This window comes from Myotis daubentonii, chromosome 4 (genome assembly GCF_963259705.1).
Source record: "Myotis daubentonii chromosome 4, mMyoDau2.1, whole genome shotgun sequence".
NCBI lineage: Eukaryota > Metazoa > Chordata > Mammalia > Chiroptera > Vespertilionidae > Myotis > Myotis daubentonii.
In genome coordinates this window covers 53522244-53540502 of record NC_081843.1, presented here as the reverse complement: position 1 = coordinate 53540502, position 18259 = coordinate 53522244, and the positions used below count along the sequence as shown (strand labels likewise).

General features: G+C 42.6%; 1 protein-coding gene across 2 annotated transcripts in view; it reads right to left on the bottom strand.

Moving 5' to 3' along the window:
• The window catches only part of FBXL17 (F-box and leucine rich repeat protein 17), a 473454-nt gene that overhangs the window by 17510 nt on the left and 437685 nt on the right, over positions 1 to 18259 (bottom strand). For both annotated transcript variants that reach the window (XM_059693954.1, XM_059693953.1), the window contains one exon: positions 5488 to 5630. In XM_059693954.1, coding sequence (XP_059549937.1) covers positions 5488 to 5630 — 143 coding nt within the window. The remainder of the gene's footprint in view (positions 1 to 5487; positions 5631 to 18259) is intronic.

Here is an 18259-nt window from a genome sequence, read left to right as displayed (position 1 = left end):
TAGCTCTAAAGGGCTGACTGGTTTGTTACTTGTTTTCTATACTGGCTTCTCGTTGACTTGATTAAGCGAAATATCTCTACCATTTAAATGAGGAACCTGTGTGAAAACAAAGATTCCATATGACCTCAAGAAACAATTTCTTATTTTAAAAAAATCATCTATTTCACTCCCCAACTAAGTACTTTGGGAATTAGGGCAGGTAAAGGGAAAGGGTCTTGGCCATGGCAGTTTGATGAGAAATGAATTAATTTCATTATTTCCATGGTGTGGATCAATAACAGTCGCCTCTGCAGCGGCCCCTGGCCTGAAGGCAGCTGGAAAAATCAATAGGATCACAGAGAAGCCCTCTCCTCCCCCAGCAGCTTCTCTGATCTTTTCTGGGTGGACTCTTCACGCCTGTGTAATTCTAATTTATGTCAACTAGAAATCAAAGAAATTCCGAGAGGATTTGGTCATAGGACATCGGGGTGGACCTTTCAAAATCTATTTATGTCTCTTCCTTAAGTAACGTGGCCTCCACAGCCCTCCTGGCGCCTTAATGGGCCCAGGCGAAGTAGCCGTCCAACAGAAGGGCAGCTACCTGCTGCAGACGGAGGCAGAGGGATGGAGTTAGTAGATGGAGGTGCACTTTCTCCATCCTGTCTACAACTCTGCAGGGACAGAGGAACTAATAAGCATTTTAAGCAAAATGCTTTGCCAAGAGTGGCTCCCTCAATAACGCTCTTTAATGATACCCCAGACGCTGGCATTTTCAAATCAAATGAACAGTGTATAAAATTAGTTCTGCATGAAGTTAAAAAAAAAAAGTAAGTGAAAGGGAGCTTTTAAAAGCTCCAGCATTTCTCCATCCAACTGCTTTTCACAAGGCTTTGGCATACGAGAATTGCTACATTTATGATGTTATTCGCTGCTCATAATTCAGGCTCTCTGTCTCCAAACTTCTGTATTAACACGCACGGCAGAGTTTTCCACCGCGACATTTTATCACCGAGGTTTCCCCAACCAGCCAGGCTGCCTCTGGCGAGGTCTGGTTTCTCAGCCAATGCTATGCCACTGGGCTCCCTCCCTTTTCATCAACCTTGTTACCCAAAACATTTTTCATTAACCTTGAACACTGCATTTCCATGTGCCCTACAGCTTTTCCATGAATTTTTTTTTTGTCTTTTCCAGTTTTGTTCTCCATCCAAACTGCCTTTCGAGAAATGAGGAAAATACATTATTAGGAGAAACAGATCTATATAGAATCTAGCATTCCCTGAAGTTGTGAAAATGATTTCTAGAACCAAAGCCGCCGTCTGTAATTAAGGCAAGCAGAGTAAACATATTGCTCCTATTAGAGTCCTGTTGATTATACAAGTAGTTTTTACTAAATCGCCAAGTAAACGTGTGTTAAGTTGATAGGTGATTTCGGGTCAACTCTAATTCCCAAGGTCAAGTAAGCCTTTGAACAGTCTTTAAGAATATAAATTCACCCCAATTCATCAAAGCCATCTCACACAGCGTTTTCTTCTCTTGGTTCTTACAATGCATTAAAGTTTAGGAGATTAAGTGGCCTCAGCTTCAAAACCCAAAGTAATGCCTGTAACGTGCTTATCCATCCAGCAATCAGAAAAGCCATTCAAACCGGGGCTTCCTAACGCACTTCCTAATTTTACAAGTGCCCGGGAACCAGCGTTCCTCAAATGGCCGGAGGACTCCTCAGTCACCACTGTTGCAGCCAAACAAATTTTACTGCTGTTTGCTTAGACATTGTCTGATAATCTAAGTACATGTTGCTTTCGTCTGCAAACAATATGTTTAATGTTTCTCATCTGTTCTTTGTTTACCTAATGAGAGAAGTGGGAGGAAAAACACCTTCCTGCAACAAATACAATGCGTTTTGTTATTCTTACAATTTTTCAAAAACTCAAGTGAGGAAAAAAGCGTAAGTTTGGTCAAGTATAGCTTTCGGATTAAGTATAAGTGGCCCCAAATGAAACTGACTGCACATGAAAGAAAATATAACCAGCCTTCAATATTTCTCAGAAACATAGGAGCACGGCGTATGCGTCCTGGGACACACAGATGCCACAGATCCTCCCTCATCCCAGTGCAAGGACCCCAGGGACAGCGTTTCCGAAGTGGGGGTAATTGTGCAGACCATTGAGATCTCTTGTTCACTCCTTTGGCTCCACGAAGGGGAAGGATAACTCATATTTATGAATTATTAGTGGTCAGCAGGTTTGGTTAAGGTACAGGGAGAAGAGAGAAAGGCCCAAATGAATTTAGTTAATTCTTTGTTGGCACAGATGGTCGCATTGAGGTAGTAAATCATTGTCTCCATATCCTAATCATAATGTCTCTGTGTTTCCTGTTTTTATCATTTTTCTCCATTATTTTTCTTAGTACTTTCTTTTTGTTTACCTATTTGAATTGTCTGCTCCCCAACTCACCCTTCCCTCCCATTGCAAATCTTTCTTCATCCCTATGCCTGGGTTAGTAAGTTGATCCCCAATACAGCGTGTGCCATGGCTGCATTTGTTTTCCTTCGTAAAGTGTATAGAAATGTGATTATTGATATCTTTGTATAGAAAAGAATCTGAAGTTTACATTTAAGTGAGGAAAAAAATAAAAGGGCAAAATCTCCTGTAATCTGAGTTTTTTTCCCCCCTTTCATTTTAATTCTCTTTCAAAACAGGATAGCAGGCAATACACTTTTTTTTTCTCTCCTCTGGAAATTCAAATATTAAACCACAGGCTAATATGATGACATTGATGATAAGAATAATCAATAACACTGAGCATTTTATATATAACACAATATTCTAAGGGCTTGATATAAGTGCACTCATTGAAATGCTCACAACACTTCTACAGGAAAGGTACTATTACCATCCCCATTTTTCAAACAAGGAAACAGAGATACCGAGATGTTAAGTAACTGCTCAAGATGACACAACCAAGTGTCCAGCCCAGATCTAAACCTGAACTCTGGCTCCAGAGTCCCTACCCTCCACTACAAACTGCTTTTCTTTGCTACTCAAATTTTTCTTTGAGTCTTGATAAAAATTTGAAAGCAGGTAATGGATAGCATGATACCAATTTTGAAAGCTGAATAGCTGGTTACTCTAGATTTCCATTCAACTAAATTAACCAGGCGTTTCTGTTCAGATTTCACCTGTACTTTGTGTGTGGTTTGGAAACTTTTTCTCTCTTCACAGAACCTCTCATGTTTGCCTCTGAGCTGCCTTAAGCCTGAGGGCGCCGGGCAGCAAGCCTGGGCCCCTGCACCCCCTGGCTGGCCACGGGCTATGGTCGGACACCTGGTGCTAGAGCCAGGGCCGCTCAGAGCAGCTCACAAGTTGGAGAAAGGATTCAAAGGCTGCCCCAGGAAATGGGCAAAACCCTCAGGGGTACCACCATACAGAACAGTCACCCCATCTCACTTTGAACTAACTTGTATTTGGATAGAAAAGGATCCATTTTTTAAATTTAAAATTAGCAAAATGCTGGTCAGCAAATATATCTGAAATAAGCTCCTATAGTAATCAAAAAGTAAATTTCTTAAAAAAAAGTTTTTTAAATTGGTTTTTTATTTTCAATTTTCAATGACAGTTTACATTCAACACCATTTTGTATTAGTTTCAGGTGTATGGCATCGTGGTCAGACAATCCTATATTCCACGAAGTGTTCCCCCTGTTATCTCCAGTACCCAACTGGCACCACATGTAGTAGTAGTTATTACAACACTACTGACTATTTTCTCTGCTGTACTCCCCATCCCCGTGACTATTTTGTAGCTGCCAATCTATACTTCTCAATCCCTTCACCTTTTTCACCCAGTCCCACAAGCCCCCTCCCCTCTGGCAACCATCAGTCTGTTCTCTGCAACCATCAGTCTGTTCTCTGAGTCTGGTTCTGTTCTGTTTAGGACATAAATTTCTACAGTTCATCACTGAAGGTGGAGCTGATCTCAACAAACCCAAAGACTAGAACAATGGTGATGTTGAGATGGTTGTGGATACAGCGACCCACTTTGAATGCACAGTTTTGGTGTCCTTGCTTAGGTAGTATTCATGTAGGCGTTCCTCTGGCTGAGATTGAGGACCTCTGCTGTCATTGCTCAACATTTCTAGAATACTCTGCCGACTGTGGGCCCTCCCTTTAACTTTTTTAAAAAGAATTTTATTTTAAAGTGGCAGCGTTAGTAGTAGTGCTACGTTTAGATAGTAGTGAAATTTGAGGGAGACTCGTAACCCTTGGGTCTCAGTGCTGTTGCTTAGTAACAAAGTCAGTCAGCTTTCCAAGCTGGGCTGAGACGATATAATAACATCTCTCTAAACATTACCAATGGGCAAAGGCCTGGTATAAGTTGGGATTTTAAACCATTTAGAGAACAGAACTGGGTCAATTAACAAAAATGACAAAGCACACAAGGATTTGGGCTATTCTTCTATTTGCCCCAATTTTGCTACATTTAGAAAATGCATGTCCTTTGAGAGGCACATAATATTTAGTTTCACTCTCTTTTCCTAGATACCTCCCTAACCACCATTTGCAAAAGTATCACACGTGTGTAAATTATTCTAAGACTCCAGCGTTTTCTGAGCAAGTATCTGAGGTGGCTCTTTTCCAAGGAAACAGTCCCTGTGCCTGGAGATGCCTCAAGGATGTGCCACAAGCCTGAACACAGACTCCCGAGACCTGGGGTACCATCTGGGATGAGTGGCCTTGAGCCATGTGTGGTCTTTCTGAGACTCTATATTCTCACCTTCACAGTATGAATAACTATTCCTTAGATCCGTTATAGGGAAAACAACTTCAAAGGGCCCCGTGTTAAATATGGCCCAATTTCCCAAACTCACATTCAGGCCTCTGGGCCAGCTCCACAGACCTGCAGTGGGACCTCTGGGATCGTTTCTCATCGTGTGCTTAAGTGTGTAAAGATGCAAATTCCCACGTAATATCCCCATACCGGCCCATTCCTGCCCCCAGATAGTCAGAATGCATAGCTGTTGGGCCCTGAAATCGCATACTTCGAATTGGGAAAAAACAATCTGGCACTTTCTTTCCACCTTACTGCTGCAGGAAACGTGGAACCCAGAGCAGAACTTTACTGTTAGACCCTGCACGTTGCAATGTGCCATGCAAACATTACACATTTTGTCCATGGGCTTTAAGGGTAGGAGGCCAAAATCAAAGTTGACTATGAGTATGATTGTTTTTTCTTTCTGCATAAGCACAAAATTCATTTTTAAATAGAGAAATGCAAATATAATGTCAGATTAGGTTAGAAAGCCAGGCATCTTACAATGCATAGATGTTAACAGTGCATGTATGGGCATGTATACATATATACCTACATATATACCTACATACATACATACCTACATACGTAGATGGAGAGAGAGAGAGAGAGAGAGAGAGAGAGAGAGAGAGAGAGATAATGATATCCAGCTATTAACTACACTGATATGTACGAAATTAACTTAAAAGGTAACTCTTACTTTATCGCATCTCATCAGCCCCAAATATCTCAGGGACTTGCTGCTCTGTGCAATCAGGGTGGCTCCTTGGTCTGTAATTTCTTTACACCATCCGACATCCACCGTCTCTATTGTCATGCTGTATCGCCCAATGGCTATCAGCGCTGCGAGAAGGGACAGGGGGAAGAAGGCAGAATAAACATTAGCAGTGGAAGGGATATCTATCTCATTATTACCATTTCTCCCATTTCCTCACTACATTTGTTCCTAAAATGTTGTGTGTAAATGCATGTTTTATAAACAAAATTAAGTTTAAAATGCTTTAGGAAAGCTTGCCCTATGACAAACCTTTCACAAAGTGAATGATCATTCCATAATTTCCATTTCATTGGAACACAACTTTTTATCAGTTTTACTCGTTGCAAGGTTACCTGTACTTGCAAACATTCATATCTGCAGAAGGAATAAATTAAAATGAATTACACATAAGATGCTACAGAAAACCCCAACTAGTAACTAAACTTATCCCAAGATAATGTTAATTTTTTTAAAAAAGAAAAATCCATATAAACACCATTTTGAGGTGTGTAACACTGCATATGAATTTCTTTACTGATTGGCATAAATTTTTCCATCTGTTCATGATCTTAAAATGTAAGAATATATGATATTTTTCACATTAGTCCTTCCTGGGACTGTTAGGAATTAAGAGTACATTATACACACAGTTGAATTTAATTGGTGCCATGCTAGAGTGCAGTAAAGGGAATGCATTTGTTCTGGTGAATTTCTTCCTCATATCAGAAGTATTCTTTCCATTAACATATAAAATGAAACCTGTCACCTGAAAACTATGACAGTATCTCTAGTCTCCTTGACTGTTTAGCCTGGTACTAACGTGCAGATGCTCATCCCATAATCTTTGAGGTGCCCTCCTTATCACTGCTCATAACCAGTCACCCCATCAGAGCGACCAATCAGTGAATGTGGCTCTTTGCTGCGGACTTCTGATTGGACAGACATGCATGCCTCTACCTTTGTGAGCAGAAAAACAGATTTCAGTACCTCCATCCTGAGTATGTTTATAGTGCATTGGTATGTAAATGAAAACCCCCAAAGCAATGCCACAAATATTAAAAAGGAAGAAGTTGTTTGCTAATTATTTCCTCATTCTATGATAGGATGAATTGATTCACTAGATTAATAAGAGCAGAGTGAATTATTCATGTGAATAAATGTTAACTCTTATAGCTCAGAGAAAAGTATACTTGGCAAAATCACTTTGCTAATTACCTCAGTAATTTTTCTTTTAACCAGAAAACTCATGCCCATTCCTTTAAATATCAAAGACAGATATCTAAAGCTTACAGAAACAATAGTCATGATCCCAGTGTTTTCCAGTGAAAATGCTATAAAGGAAGAGAAAAATTTTTTCCTGGAAGTTCCTCATGCCACTAATTTGCAGATGCTCTCTTCTTTGTGTGTGCTATTTTGGTGCTATTTCGGTTAGTTTTCCTAGGAGGTAAGGCAGGGCAAGGGGGCGATCTGCCAAAGGCTTGCTGAATCGTCTGAATGATATTTTTGTGTAGTAGAAGCAATGTCCCAGGTTGATCCCATTGGTGTTCTTGACCTAAGAAAACTGTTGTTATCTCTGTTATGGTCATAACTTTCATTGGTTATGATGTCCTAAGGATCCCCTATGATGAACGAAGTAGAAGATACATAAAAAAAAATTCCTTTCAATACAAAGGGCTCAAACTGTGATGTCAAAAGACCACAAAGCACAAGTTGCAAGACGGCCCTGGGGCGGTCGATTGTGCACTGTTACTGAGGTTTGAGGCTAGAACATGAAAGCCCTGCAGTAGCTAGAAAAAGGGAAACCAAGTAGTCGAGGAGTTTTCAGAGGCTGATTCCTGAGCAAATAGAGTCAATAGCAATTTGTTCTAGGTGCTAAAATCACTGGTGTTTGGTATTTGCTTTTTTTTGTCCATATTAAAATAAACAGTAAATAAGACAAATGAAGATACATCAGGGTATTCGATTTTTGTTTTGTCATAGTTCTATTTACTGAAGTAAGAATTAAACTTTATTGTGCTTAACTTGCTCATTTATTCAACAAACACTCCATGAGCTCTCACTCTACAGCCTTCTCACCAATATTTATAGGCTATCCATGTACTAGGCACTGGGCTAAGAATTTTAGGTGCATTGTCTCACTTTATCCTCACAGCAATGTTATGCAGTCATATTGTTATTTCCATATTAAAGATCAGAAAATGAGTCACAGAAAGATGGAGTAACTTTCCCAGTACAACCAAATAGCAAATGGGGAAGTGGATAATAAGCTCAGAGCTGGCTCTCAGCACTGGGTGCCCATCCAACCTACTAAGTTGGAATCAAGTGGTCAGGCACTGGGCCATTGTAATTCACTGCACTACCAGCATGTGGAGCTGTGGTGCGACACAGGGGTCCTGTGCTGGGTCCTGGGGACAGAACGATTCCCAGAGCTCAGAGGCCAGCTGCCGTGGGGGTGGGTGATGGGAGGTTTGGGTGGAAGTGAGGAACAGCCAAGTGAACAGTCACCATACAATGCTCACCCCCATCTCTTCCCATGCCTACCTCCTTCTCACTTTTCAGGTCTCAAGTGAGAGGTCAGCTTCTCAGAGCCATCACCCTATCATTTATTACTACTATTGGAAATTTTATTTATTTATTTATTTATTTATTTATTTATTTATTTATTTACTTTTTTGTGGCCCACCTCCCCCATTAGAACGACGGCTCCTATTCACTGCTGTATGTTCAGCACCTAGCATGTGCCTGGTACAGAGATGGTTCTTAAAAATACTAGTTGAATACACCAGTGACTCGAACATGTTTAGGTCAATTATAGAGGCATGCCAAGGGGGGCTGGGAGCCCCTCACTCTTCAGGGGAGGAGTGCTATCATGGGGGCCTCCTGGAAGAGCTAAGCCAGGTCTTGAGGGATGAGTGAGGGTTTTCCAGAAAAACAAAGGAGTGAGGGCAAGGGTGTGTGGCGGAGGAAAAGCATGTGTCAGGGCAGGGAGATGTGAAAGAACAGGGACTGCAGGTCTTCCTGTGTGTCTGAAATTAAAAAAAAAGTGCAAGGAATTGGCAAGACTTATTGCAGAAATATTTATTCATGATTAGTAGCACTGAGGTAGGCATAAGAGATAGAAAGGGCAGCAAAAATAAGAAGAGTCCTTGATGCTGTGTTTATATTCTAATAGGAGGAGATGTGAGACAAACACAAAGTGTGTACAATTCCAAACTGTAGCAAGTGTTCTGAGGCTGATCACTGTAAGAATAACATTTAGAGGGGGGTGGGGGGGAGGGTACTGAGGAAAGTGTTTCTGATGAAGTTATTTTTAATAGCCCTGCAAAAACAATACCAATTTTAGAAATTAAACACACACACACACACACACACACACACACACACACACCCCAAACATCTGATGTTAAATACCTCACCAAGGCCCCAATCCAAATAAGTGGCAGAGACAGGGTACAAACTGAGATAGTTTGTTTCTTTCCAAAGCTAATGCTCATTCTACCAACAGCAGCAGCACCAGTGGTGTAGGGGGTGGGGGGTGGGGCGGGGGAAGCAGGCTACGTGTGTTCAGGATGTATTTCCCTTTACCACAGTTCTGGAGTGAAACATTACAGCTTATAGGTAGCCAAGTATTTGCCTGTGACTATAAGATTCTTTATTGGAATCTTTAAATTCTAAAATGCATACTGAGTAATTTACTTCTCTGTGACTATATGCTACCTTTGGATGTTTTTTCATTGTTGCTCATGAGCTAGCTGTGAACCATGTAGTGCGAATTCAAATTCACTTGTAGCCTCACAATGTAGTAGAGGTCTGACCTCGGGATGACATTGAACATTTCTGAGCCTCGGTTTCCTCACCTGGACAAATGGGGATGTTGACTCCACGTCCTGCCTACTTCACAGTGTTGGCTTGAGGGTCAAATGAGATAATACATGAAAGGGACTTTGCACTACATAAATGTCATGATTTATGTGATATTTTCCCAAACCATTCTCCAGTAGTGCAGTTGATTTAAAATGAAAAGACTTGAGTTTTGAAAAATAAAAACCTCCAGGCAAATGAGAGCATTATATAAGTACTTGGTCATTATGTCACTGCTATAGTTCTTGAACTGCCTACTCTCCATTGTTGTTCATTAAACCCGTAGACTGCACCTGGGATGACAAGGCTGTAAATGTGTCTATGATTACTACCTTCATTAGGGGCTGTTGACACATTACAATGATATTTATTGAGCCCTGAAAAGGGATAAATTATGCAAGACTAATTCCTAATCCCCATGCAATTTTAATATACTTTCTTTATGTGCTAAGTGCATCTAATAAAGTTAATTTTTAAAAAGTTACACAAATTACAAGCTGTAATTCAGTAACTCATATAATGATCAAGGAAGGATATAGAATAGATCAACCCACTAACAGGCATTTCCATAGGCATACAGAGTGACTGAAAAACATGGGCACATATGCACTTACTTTTGACTAATAAATTCCATTTCTAGGAACCTACCCTGAAAATATACTTCTTATTATACAAAATTACACACACACACACACACACACACACACACACGACATATATCCTATCTAATAATAGACAAAATGGTAATTGACCGTACCTTCGCTACACCTCCCATTGGCTAATCAGTGAGATATGCAAATTAACTGCCAACAAATATGGCAGCTAGTTTGCATACTGCAGGCAGATCCCGCTGCACTGCCCACCTGGGGCTGGCAGCTGTGCAATCCCAAGCGGCTGGCCACCCCAGCGCGAGATCCTGGCCTGCCATGTGCGGGGGGGGGGGGGGGGAGTGGGGGGGGCAGGCGGCAACGCGATCCCGAGCTGCTGCCTGCCCCAGCTCAGGATCCGGGCCTGCCATCTGCAACTGCGGGAGACGGGGCAGACACCTAGGGATTGGGCCTGCCCTCTGCCACCAGGAGAGCAGGCCTAAGCCAGCAGGTGGTTATCTCCCGAGGGGTCCCAGACTGTGAGAGGGCACAGGTTGGGCTGAGGGACCCTCCCCCCCGCCAGTGCACAAATTTTTGTGCACAGGGCTTCTATTATATATATAAAGTTTTTTCATGGGAGCATTGATTGTACTTGCAAACTTATAGAAACAGCCTTAATGCTCAAACATAAGAGTGTGGTTAAATAAACTATGCCACACCCTCATAACTGAACACAAGAAGCTGAAAAAAAAATGGGGTAGATCACTGGGGACTTCCAAATCATTCAATAAAGAAATGAAAGTGCAAAAGGGCTTATATGGCGTGCTACCACCACACAAAAGGGAACATAATAAAAAATAGGAATCTGCTCATTTCTGAGAAATGAGTACGGGAGAGATTACCCACAAAACATACTAGTAGAGTCTATTTAATTATAGGGGGTTGGTGGGAAACGAGAGGGAAGAAGGGGGGCACAAATGTGGTGGTGAAGTGTGAGGAGGGACAGATACTTCTTGAAATATCTCTTTGGCTATAGCTTTGAATCTCTGAACCATAGTAATGCTTTATATACCTCCCACATAAAAAAATTAAGGCCAACTAGAATGTGGGGGAACCCAAAGTGGCATAAAAACAGCAACAAATAAATCCTAATTGTATTACCAGTGAGCAGCATGAACCTGCTGAATAATATAACCACACTGAAGGGGATGGGAATTAAGTCACTTTGGAAAACATGATTTTGACAATATTATAAGGAGCAAAATCAAAAAGAACTGCCAGCAAATATTGTTCTCTAGTTAGTAAATATGTTTCCCACAGAGGTGTGAGTTAGCAATTTAGTAAACAACTTTATGTGTAATCTAGGATTGTGGAAACTGAGTGCCAGTCTTCGGACTGTTAAAGAAATAGGTTACAAATAAGAAAAGGGGAGAAGATTATAATGAATCTGTGGTATTGAACTGAAATCAGAGGTATTAGAGTGAATTCATATTTTTTATATATACACACATACACACATAGTTACATAGACACATATAGAAATAACTAATAAATATCATGGATGTGCATGCATGGTTTAGTATACATACATATATTTCCTATTTTTTTCTGCTGAGAGGGACAAGAGCAATGACACCCCAGAAACAATGACCTACTAGCACCCAGATCTTTATTTCAAAACATTATTCTCCAATAAAAGGAATTAGGCCTTCTCAGAAAAATGGTTGATTCCAGGTCTGGGGCAGGGAAAATACAAGATGAGGCTGGAACATCTTGTGTTCACAACAAAAAAAATGCTTAAAAGGAATGAGGGCATGCCAAAAGGACACTGAATCCAATCAGAAAGAGCTGCCAATGGCCACATCTGGAACAATCTGAGCATCAAATAATGATAGCATTGGATCATAATTTAAAAATTGGAAATGCATCTATAAATCCATACTGACATAAATGATCAAATAAATAAATAGACAAGCAGGGACAGATCTTCCTTACAGAAGAATTCCGATTAAATGTGTATGGAATGAGAGAAATACAAAAAAAATTAGGCGAAAACCACAGTAATCACTGGTGCAGGCAAGATCTACCAGTGGATGCTAAAATCTGTTGGTGAAAGTTTGAGGAAAAACAGAATATGGGCAGAATGCCAAAGACATTTAACAATTTTCAAAAATCATAACTTCATAGTAGAGAGACCCAGCAGATTCCACCTTCCCCAAATGATCAAGGTTAGCATTACCGGTAACAACACATATATGCCAAAATGAATAATATTAACTTACTCATCAGAAAACATCACACAAAACCAAACTGAGAAACAGTCTACAAAATAATTCACTAGTAATCATCAAAAGGGTCAAGGTAATCCTATCTAATAACAGACAAACATGGTAATTAACCATACCTCCGATATGCTTCCCATTGGCTAATCAGGGCGATATGGAAATTAACTGCCAACCAAGATGGTGGCCAGCAGCCAGGCAGCTGAAGCGAACAGGAGGCTTGCTAGCTCCAGTGATGGAGGAAGCCAAGGTTCCCCGCCTGCCGCTGCCTGCCTCTGAGCTTGCACTCTAAGAAACAATGTTGCAATTATAGAACCTAAACAAACTCCAGAAACCTGCTTTCAGCCAGCCAGGCTTCAGCCAGCAGGGCCGCAACAGTGTTTTAATTATAGAACAAACACAGATACCTGCTTTCAGCAGCCGAGGACTCAGAGCTGCAGCCAGGTCTCAGAGCTAAAGCTGGCTCTCAGCTCCAGTGACAGCCATAGAAGGTAAATAAATCCCAGAATAAAAAAAAAAAAGAAAAAAAGGAGAGGTTGGGAGCTTCAGTCACCCGCCAGCCTGAAAATGGCCTTCAGCCCCTCACCCAGACTGGCCAGGCACCCCAGTGGGGACCCCCACCCTGAAGGGGGTGTGACCAGCTGCAAACAGCCATCATCCCCTCATCCAGGCTGGCCAGGCACCCAAGCGAGACCCCCACCCTGAAGCAACAAGATGGCGGCTAATTTGCATACTGAAGGCAGGCAGCAGCGGGCAAGGCTGTCCGCGGTCTGGGACCAGATCTGTGACCCTGCCAGGTGGGGGGCAGCGCGGGAGGCTGTCCACAGGACCAAGACACGGATCTGTGACCCTGCCGAGCGGGGGGCAGTGCTTGAGGCTGTCCACTGTCTGGGACCCGGATCCGTGACCCTGCCAGGTGGGGGGCAGTGCTTGAGACTATCCACAGGACCAAGACACAGATCTGTGACCCTGCCGGGTGGGGGGCAGTGCTTGAGACTATCCACAGGACCAAGACACGGATCTGTGACCCTGCCGGGCCGGGGGCAGTGCTTGAGGCTGTCTGCAGTCCCGGGATCCAGATCCGTAACCCTTCCCGGCGGGGCGGCAGCTCACACAGGGGCAGATCGGCCGGGGTTGGGCAGGGCAGGACGCCTGGCTTCCACCCAGCCCCAGTCACTCTGGGTGAGGCAGGCCAGCGGAGGGCAGCCTATACTCCCCACATGGCGGTGGTGACAGCTGTGATTGCACCAAGCGGAGCCTGCAGGCTGAGTTGAAGTAGCACCTACAGGCCATCAGTGCCCAGAAGTGGTTGTGCAAGATCCGCCTCCTGGCCCAGAAGGTGCAGGATCGCAGGGACAGCCACCGTGGCAGGAAAGACTGACGTCCTCCTGGCCACACCACGGGGGTTTGTGGATCTGCAAAGCCAGAGGCCTCCGGTATGCACATCCCCCCTGGCGTGCGAACATCCCCCAGCACACTGTCACCCTCCTGCGCCTGCAACAGTTGCAAACCAAGGCGTGCACAAGTTCCCCCGCCTCTCCACCGCACTTCCATCAAGACAGCATGCCTAACACCCCCACAGGATGTGCACACATCCCCTCTGATGCGCTCACGTCCTTTGGCGAGTGTCTGGGTGTTCTGGGTGCTGAGGGTGGGCGCCTGTGAGATGACAGTGAGAGGGCAGAGTGGTGATGCCCTGTTCCCACGGAGGCCAGTGCAGCTACGAGATCACCTCTAGGGGGTTAATGCAGGTGCTGAGGCGGGAGCAGATGCAGACAGACACACCTGGTGGGCCAGGCGGCCCTCTCTGAGGTGCCTTCGGTCAGCGTTCAAGATCAAGAACCCAGAGGCGGAGAGGAATGCCGTCCTCTCAGTGAAACAGTGGGATAGTCGGGGCAACTGTAGAGGAATGTGCACTTTGGGTGCCAGCACCCATGAGCGAAGGCTGCCCTGACTGAGCCTTGCTTGCTTAGGGCCTAGCGCACTCCTGTCGGGCAGCAGGTGACAGGATGTGCTTTTCCAAATTAATGAGAGAAAACGTTGATTCTCCTGTTGCCCACGAAGGTGGAAAGTGAAGTGGGGAGACATGTGGGGAGTGAGCGAGGTTCCCTGTCTGGGGGTTCCAAATCTGCTGTTGGTTTCTTTCACCACTGACTAGAGATATACAGGGTGTCCCCCCAAAATGTATACACACTTTGAATACCTACTAATTCCAATGGTTTTAAGCATAAGAAAGAAACAACAATGGAGCTGTTATCTGTTAAAAGTGTGGGCACAAACAGGTAGTTGGACATTCCCTGAGGGGTCTCAGATTGGAGAGGGCACAGACCAGGCTGAGGCCCCCCCCACACCCCCAGGGCATGAATTTCATGCACCAGGCCTCTAGTGGAATATAAAAAAGAATAAGTGTCACAGACTGAAGGAGTCTAAGGAGACAAGCAAACTAAATTTAGAGTAGTATGGCTTGGCTGGTGTGACTTAGTGATTGAGTGTTGACCTATGAACCAGGAGGTCATGGTTCAATTCCCGGTCAGGGCACATGCCTGGGTTTTGGGCTCTATCCCCAGTGTGGGGCGTACAGGGAACAGCCAATCAATGATTTTCTCTCATCATTGATGTCTCTCTCTCTCTCCCTCTCTCTCTCTCTCTCTCTCTCTCTCTCTCTCTCTCTCTCTCTCTCTCTCTCTCTCTTCCTCTCCCTTCCTCTCTGAAATCAATAAAAAATATATACTTAAAAAAAATACAGAGTAGTATTCTGGATTGGATCCTGGAACAGACAAGGAAATTAAGGGAAAAACTGGTGAAATTCAAATAAGATTTGCAGCTTAGTTAATCTTAATGTTTCAATGTCAATCTCCTAGTTTGCTAATTGTACTATGGTTATATAAATTGTAACTTTAGAGGTCACTGACTATACCTCTACTATTTTTGCAACTTTGCTGTAATTCTAAAATTATTTCAAAACAAAGAGATTAAAACATGGAGAAGCTAATAATAGATAGTGAGTGAACTAAGTAGAGGACTTTCACTGTTGTAAGTGGAAGCAGGTATTATTTTCACACTGAAAGATCTGATATATAAATGCTGGGACTAAAAATACTTTTTTTTTTCTCATAGGAAGATTAGTCATATGAGTGCATTAACGAGTGACCTGCCTGGGTCATTTTGTCCTTTCCAGTTCTACCTTCTGCTATGGATCTAGGTACCTGGAATGAAATCAGAAGAAATGCCTTAGTGCTTGAAAGAATTAGGGTTAAAATTTAACAGTAGGATTAACGTCTTTCATGTAATACTTGGATAAAAGCCACTTGCAAAGAAATTTCTTGGCACAAATACAAAGAGACAAATATGAAAAGTGCTCTTCTTTGTGAAAACCACAGAAGCTCCAAAAACAAAGAACTGACACTTTCAGAGACATTTGTTGTTGTGTGATGGTCCCCGTGAGGGCCCCCTCCAGCCCGCAGGGACGACAGCAGAGGCTCCCAGCCCTAGCAGGTCAGGAGAAGCACAGGCGCCTAGAAAAAGTCCAGATGCCCGCGTCCCACCTCTGGAGCAGCTGCAAGAGCTCCTGTGATCCCGATGTGCAGCAAGGGCTGAGCACCACTGAGCAGAATAACCTACAACGCGGGCAAAGTCAGTCAACTCAAAACAAAAGAACGCATTTTAAGGATATAAATAGCTCATGTGTTCTGACACTGTAAAGCAGCTCTGCCTCTCTTGAAGAGAAACCAATACCGTTTCATCCCACTATTTCTAACTTACATCCCTCCCTTCCATTTTTATACAGTATATTTTTCCAATTAATTATTATGTAGTAAACTCAACAGTGATTGCACTCTATGATATTTTTCCAGGCTGTCCCTTTTTGTAAATATTTTTCTTTATTTCATTCTAATGCAGACTTTATCAGAGTTTGTTTCCTATTAGAACTATTTACCAACAGGCCTGTCTTGCTACTAGATTGTAAAGTCCTCAAAGCGGCAAATACAAAGAATGATTTTCTAGGACTCCTGAATCTCTGAAAAATAGTGTCATATATATATATATATAGTTTTAATGAATTTTTTTTGACCTATAACATACATGCAAAAAATTGCACGGATCCCAAAGGTGCTACTTGATGAATTTTGACAAAGTTGACACAGCTGTGGAATAGTCTCCAGACCAGAAACAGAGCATAACCGGCTCTGGTCACTACTATCCCCTTAACAGGATAGCCACTGTCTTGACACACAGATGGTTATTCTTGTTGTATAAAGAGTCAAACACACAGCACTCTTGTATCTGATTTTTTGCTGCCCATTATGTTCATGAGCTTCATTGACACTGGTATGCGTACTGGCAGTTCATTCTCAGTGCTGTATAACATTCCATCCTACTGCAGATTGGCGTTTGGACTCTCCCCACTCTTTGGCCATTATGTATAAAGCAGCTATGAACATTAGCATACATGTCTGTGTGTGGATATATGTTCGCATTTCACTTGGATAAATACCTAGGAGTGGGATTTCTGGGTCGCAAAAATGAAAGTTCACCTCATCAGAAACTGCCAACATGTTTTTCAAAGCAGCTATACATTCCCACCAGTTATATATACAGATTCCAGTGCTGCAAATCCAGGCCAATACTTCGTAATGTCTGTCTCTTTGATTACACCCATCCTAGTGGGTGTGCATTCTAGTGGCATCTCTTTGCAGGTTTTAACTTTCATTTCATTAAAGACAAATGATGTTGTGCCTCTTTTCAAGGTGTCAAGAATTGTTTTTAAATCATAGCTTATTGCCTGTAGACGAAGAGGAAAGGAACATAGATAATTTTTCTATTTTTAGAATATAGCAAAGAATAGCTTTCTAGACAGCAGATGATTTTTCTTGCCATTTGAAGGAAAGTATCAGTAAAATAAATGTAGTCTATCCTTTGGAGACATGAAAAGTCTTAACATTTCTTAAAACAAGAAAGTAAATTCAAGGAAAAAAAGGTTATAGAAAACTTTCCAAAATGCTCGTTTGTTTGTGGAAATTTCAAAGACAGTGGAGTACGCTTTATTTAGGAACTCTAAACCTCTGAAAATCAAGTGAAAAATAAACATAATACAAAAATTGTCCAGCAACAGCGGATAACATTACAGTGAAAACTTTGCCTTTTGCTAGAGTTTTCAAGACGCTACATGTAAGGGCATCCACTTCACACAACCCTGCTCGTGGCATTCAGAATAGCAGGTAAGGACTGCCTCGCAGCGGGAGCAGGCCGGCCGTGGCCCTGGGCCTTTCGGGAGCGGATCTCCTGCCCTATACGTCCTGAGATGGAATTAGGCATTATGTATAGGCTGCATCTGCTTCCCTTCCTCTGAAATAAACAAGTTGGTGGAAAAATAAGAGTTCAAGTGAAGGATTTTTTTTTTTTTTAAGGTCTTTGAATGTATCAGGAGCAAGGATAAGTATTTTCCCTCCTTTATCCCTTCCTAATTATTTTTATTTTAATAGCACAAAGACACAAATCTGATTGGCTAGGTAGAAACTATGCTTGAATATGTGACTTCCCAAAATGTAACGAGCCAGAGGTGTGTTTAGAACTGACCGTCCTTCAGCAGGAACCTGGCTGGAGGATCTGGTCTTAGAGGTGCTGTGTGTGGTGGTGACCACGCCTTGGAGTGGAACCTCTGGTTCCCCTGAGAGTTTCCTTATTAAATTTTAGAATTCAATTTGAGGAAGGAAAAAAAAAAAGCCTTACCACTCTAACATGAGCTGAGAACCTTAAGTCCCTGGTTCAATGATTCTTTTTCATTCCAGTCTGCATAAACCCGACACCAGATTTTTCTCACTTTATGAGAAATGAATTATGGGCTTACCTATGTTGGTTTGTGGATATGGAAGCACATGTCAGTGTCATACACCTGCCTTGCCCACCTTTCTGAACTGGACTTTCCAGACCACCATCCAGACAGAGCACGCTCCGAGCAGGTGTCAGATACACGCGTGCACCAAC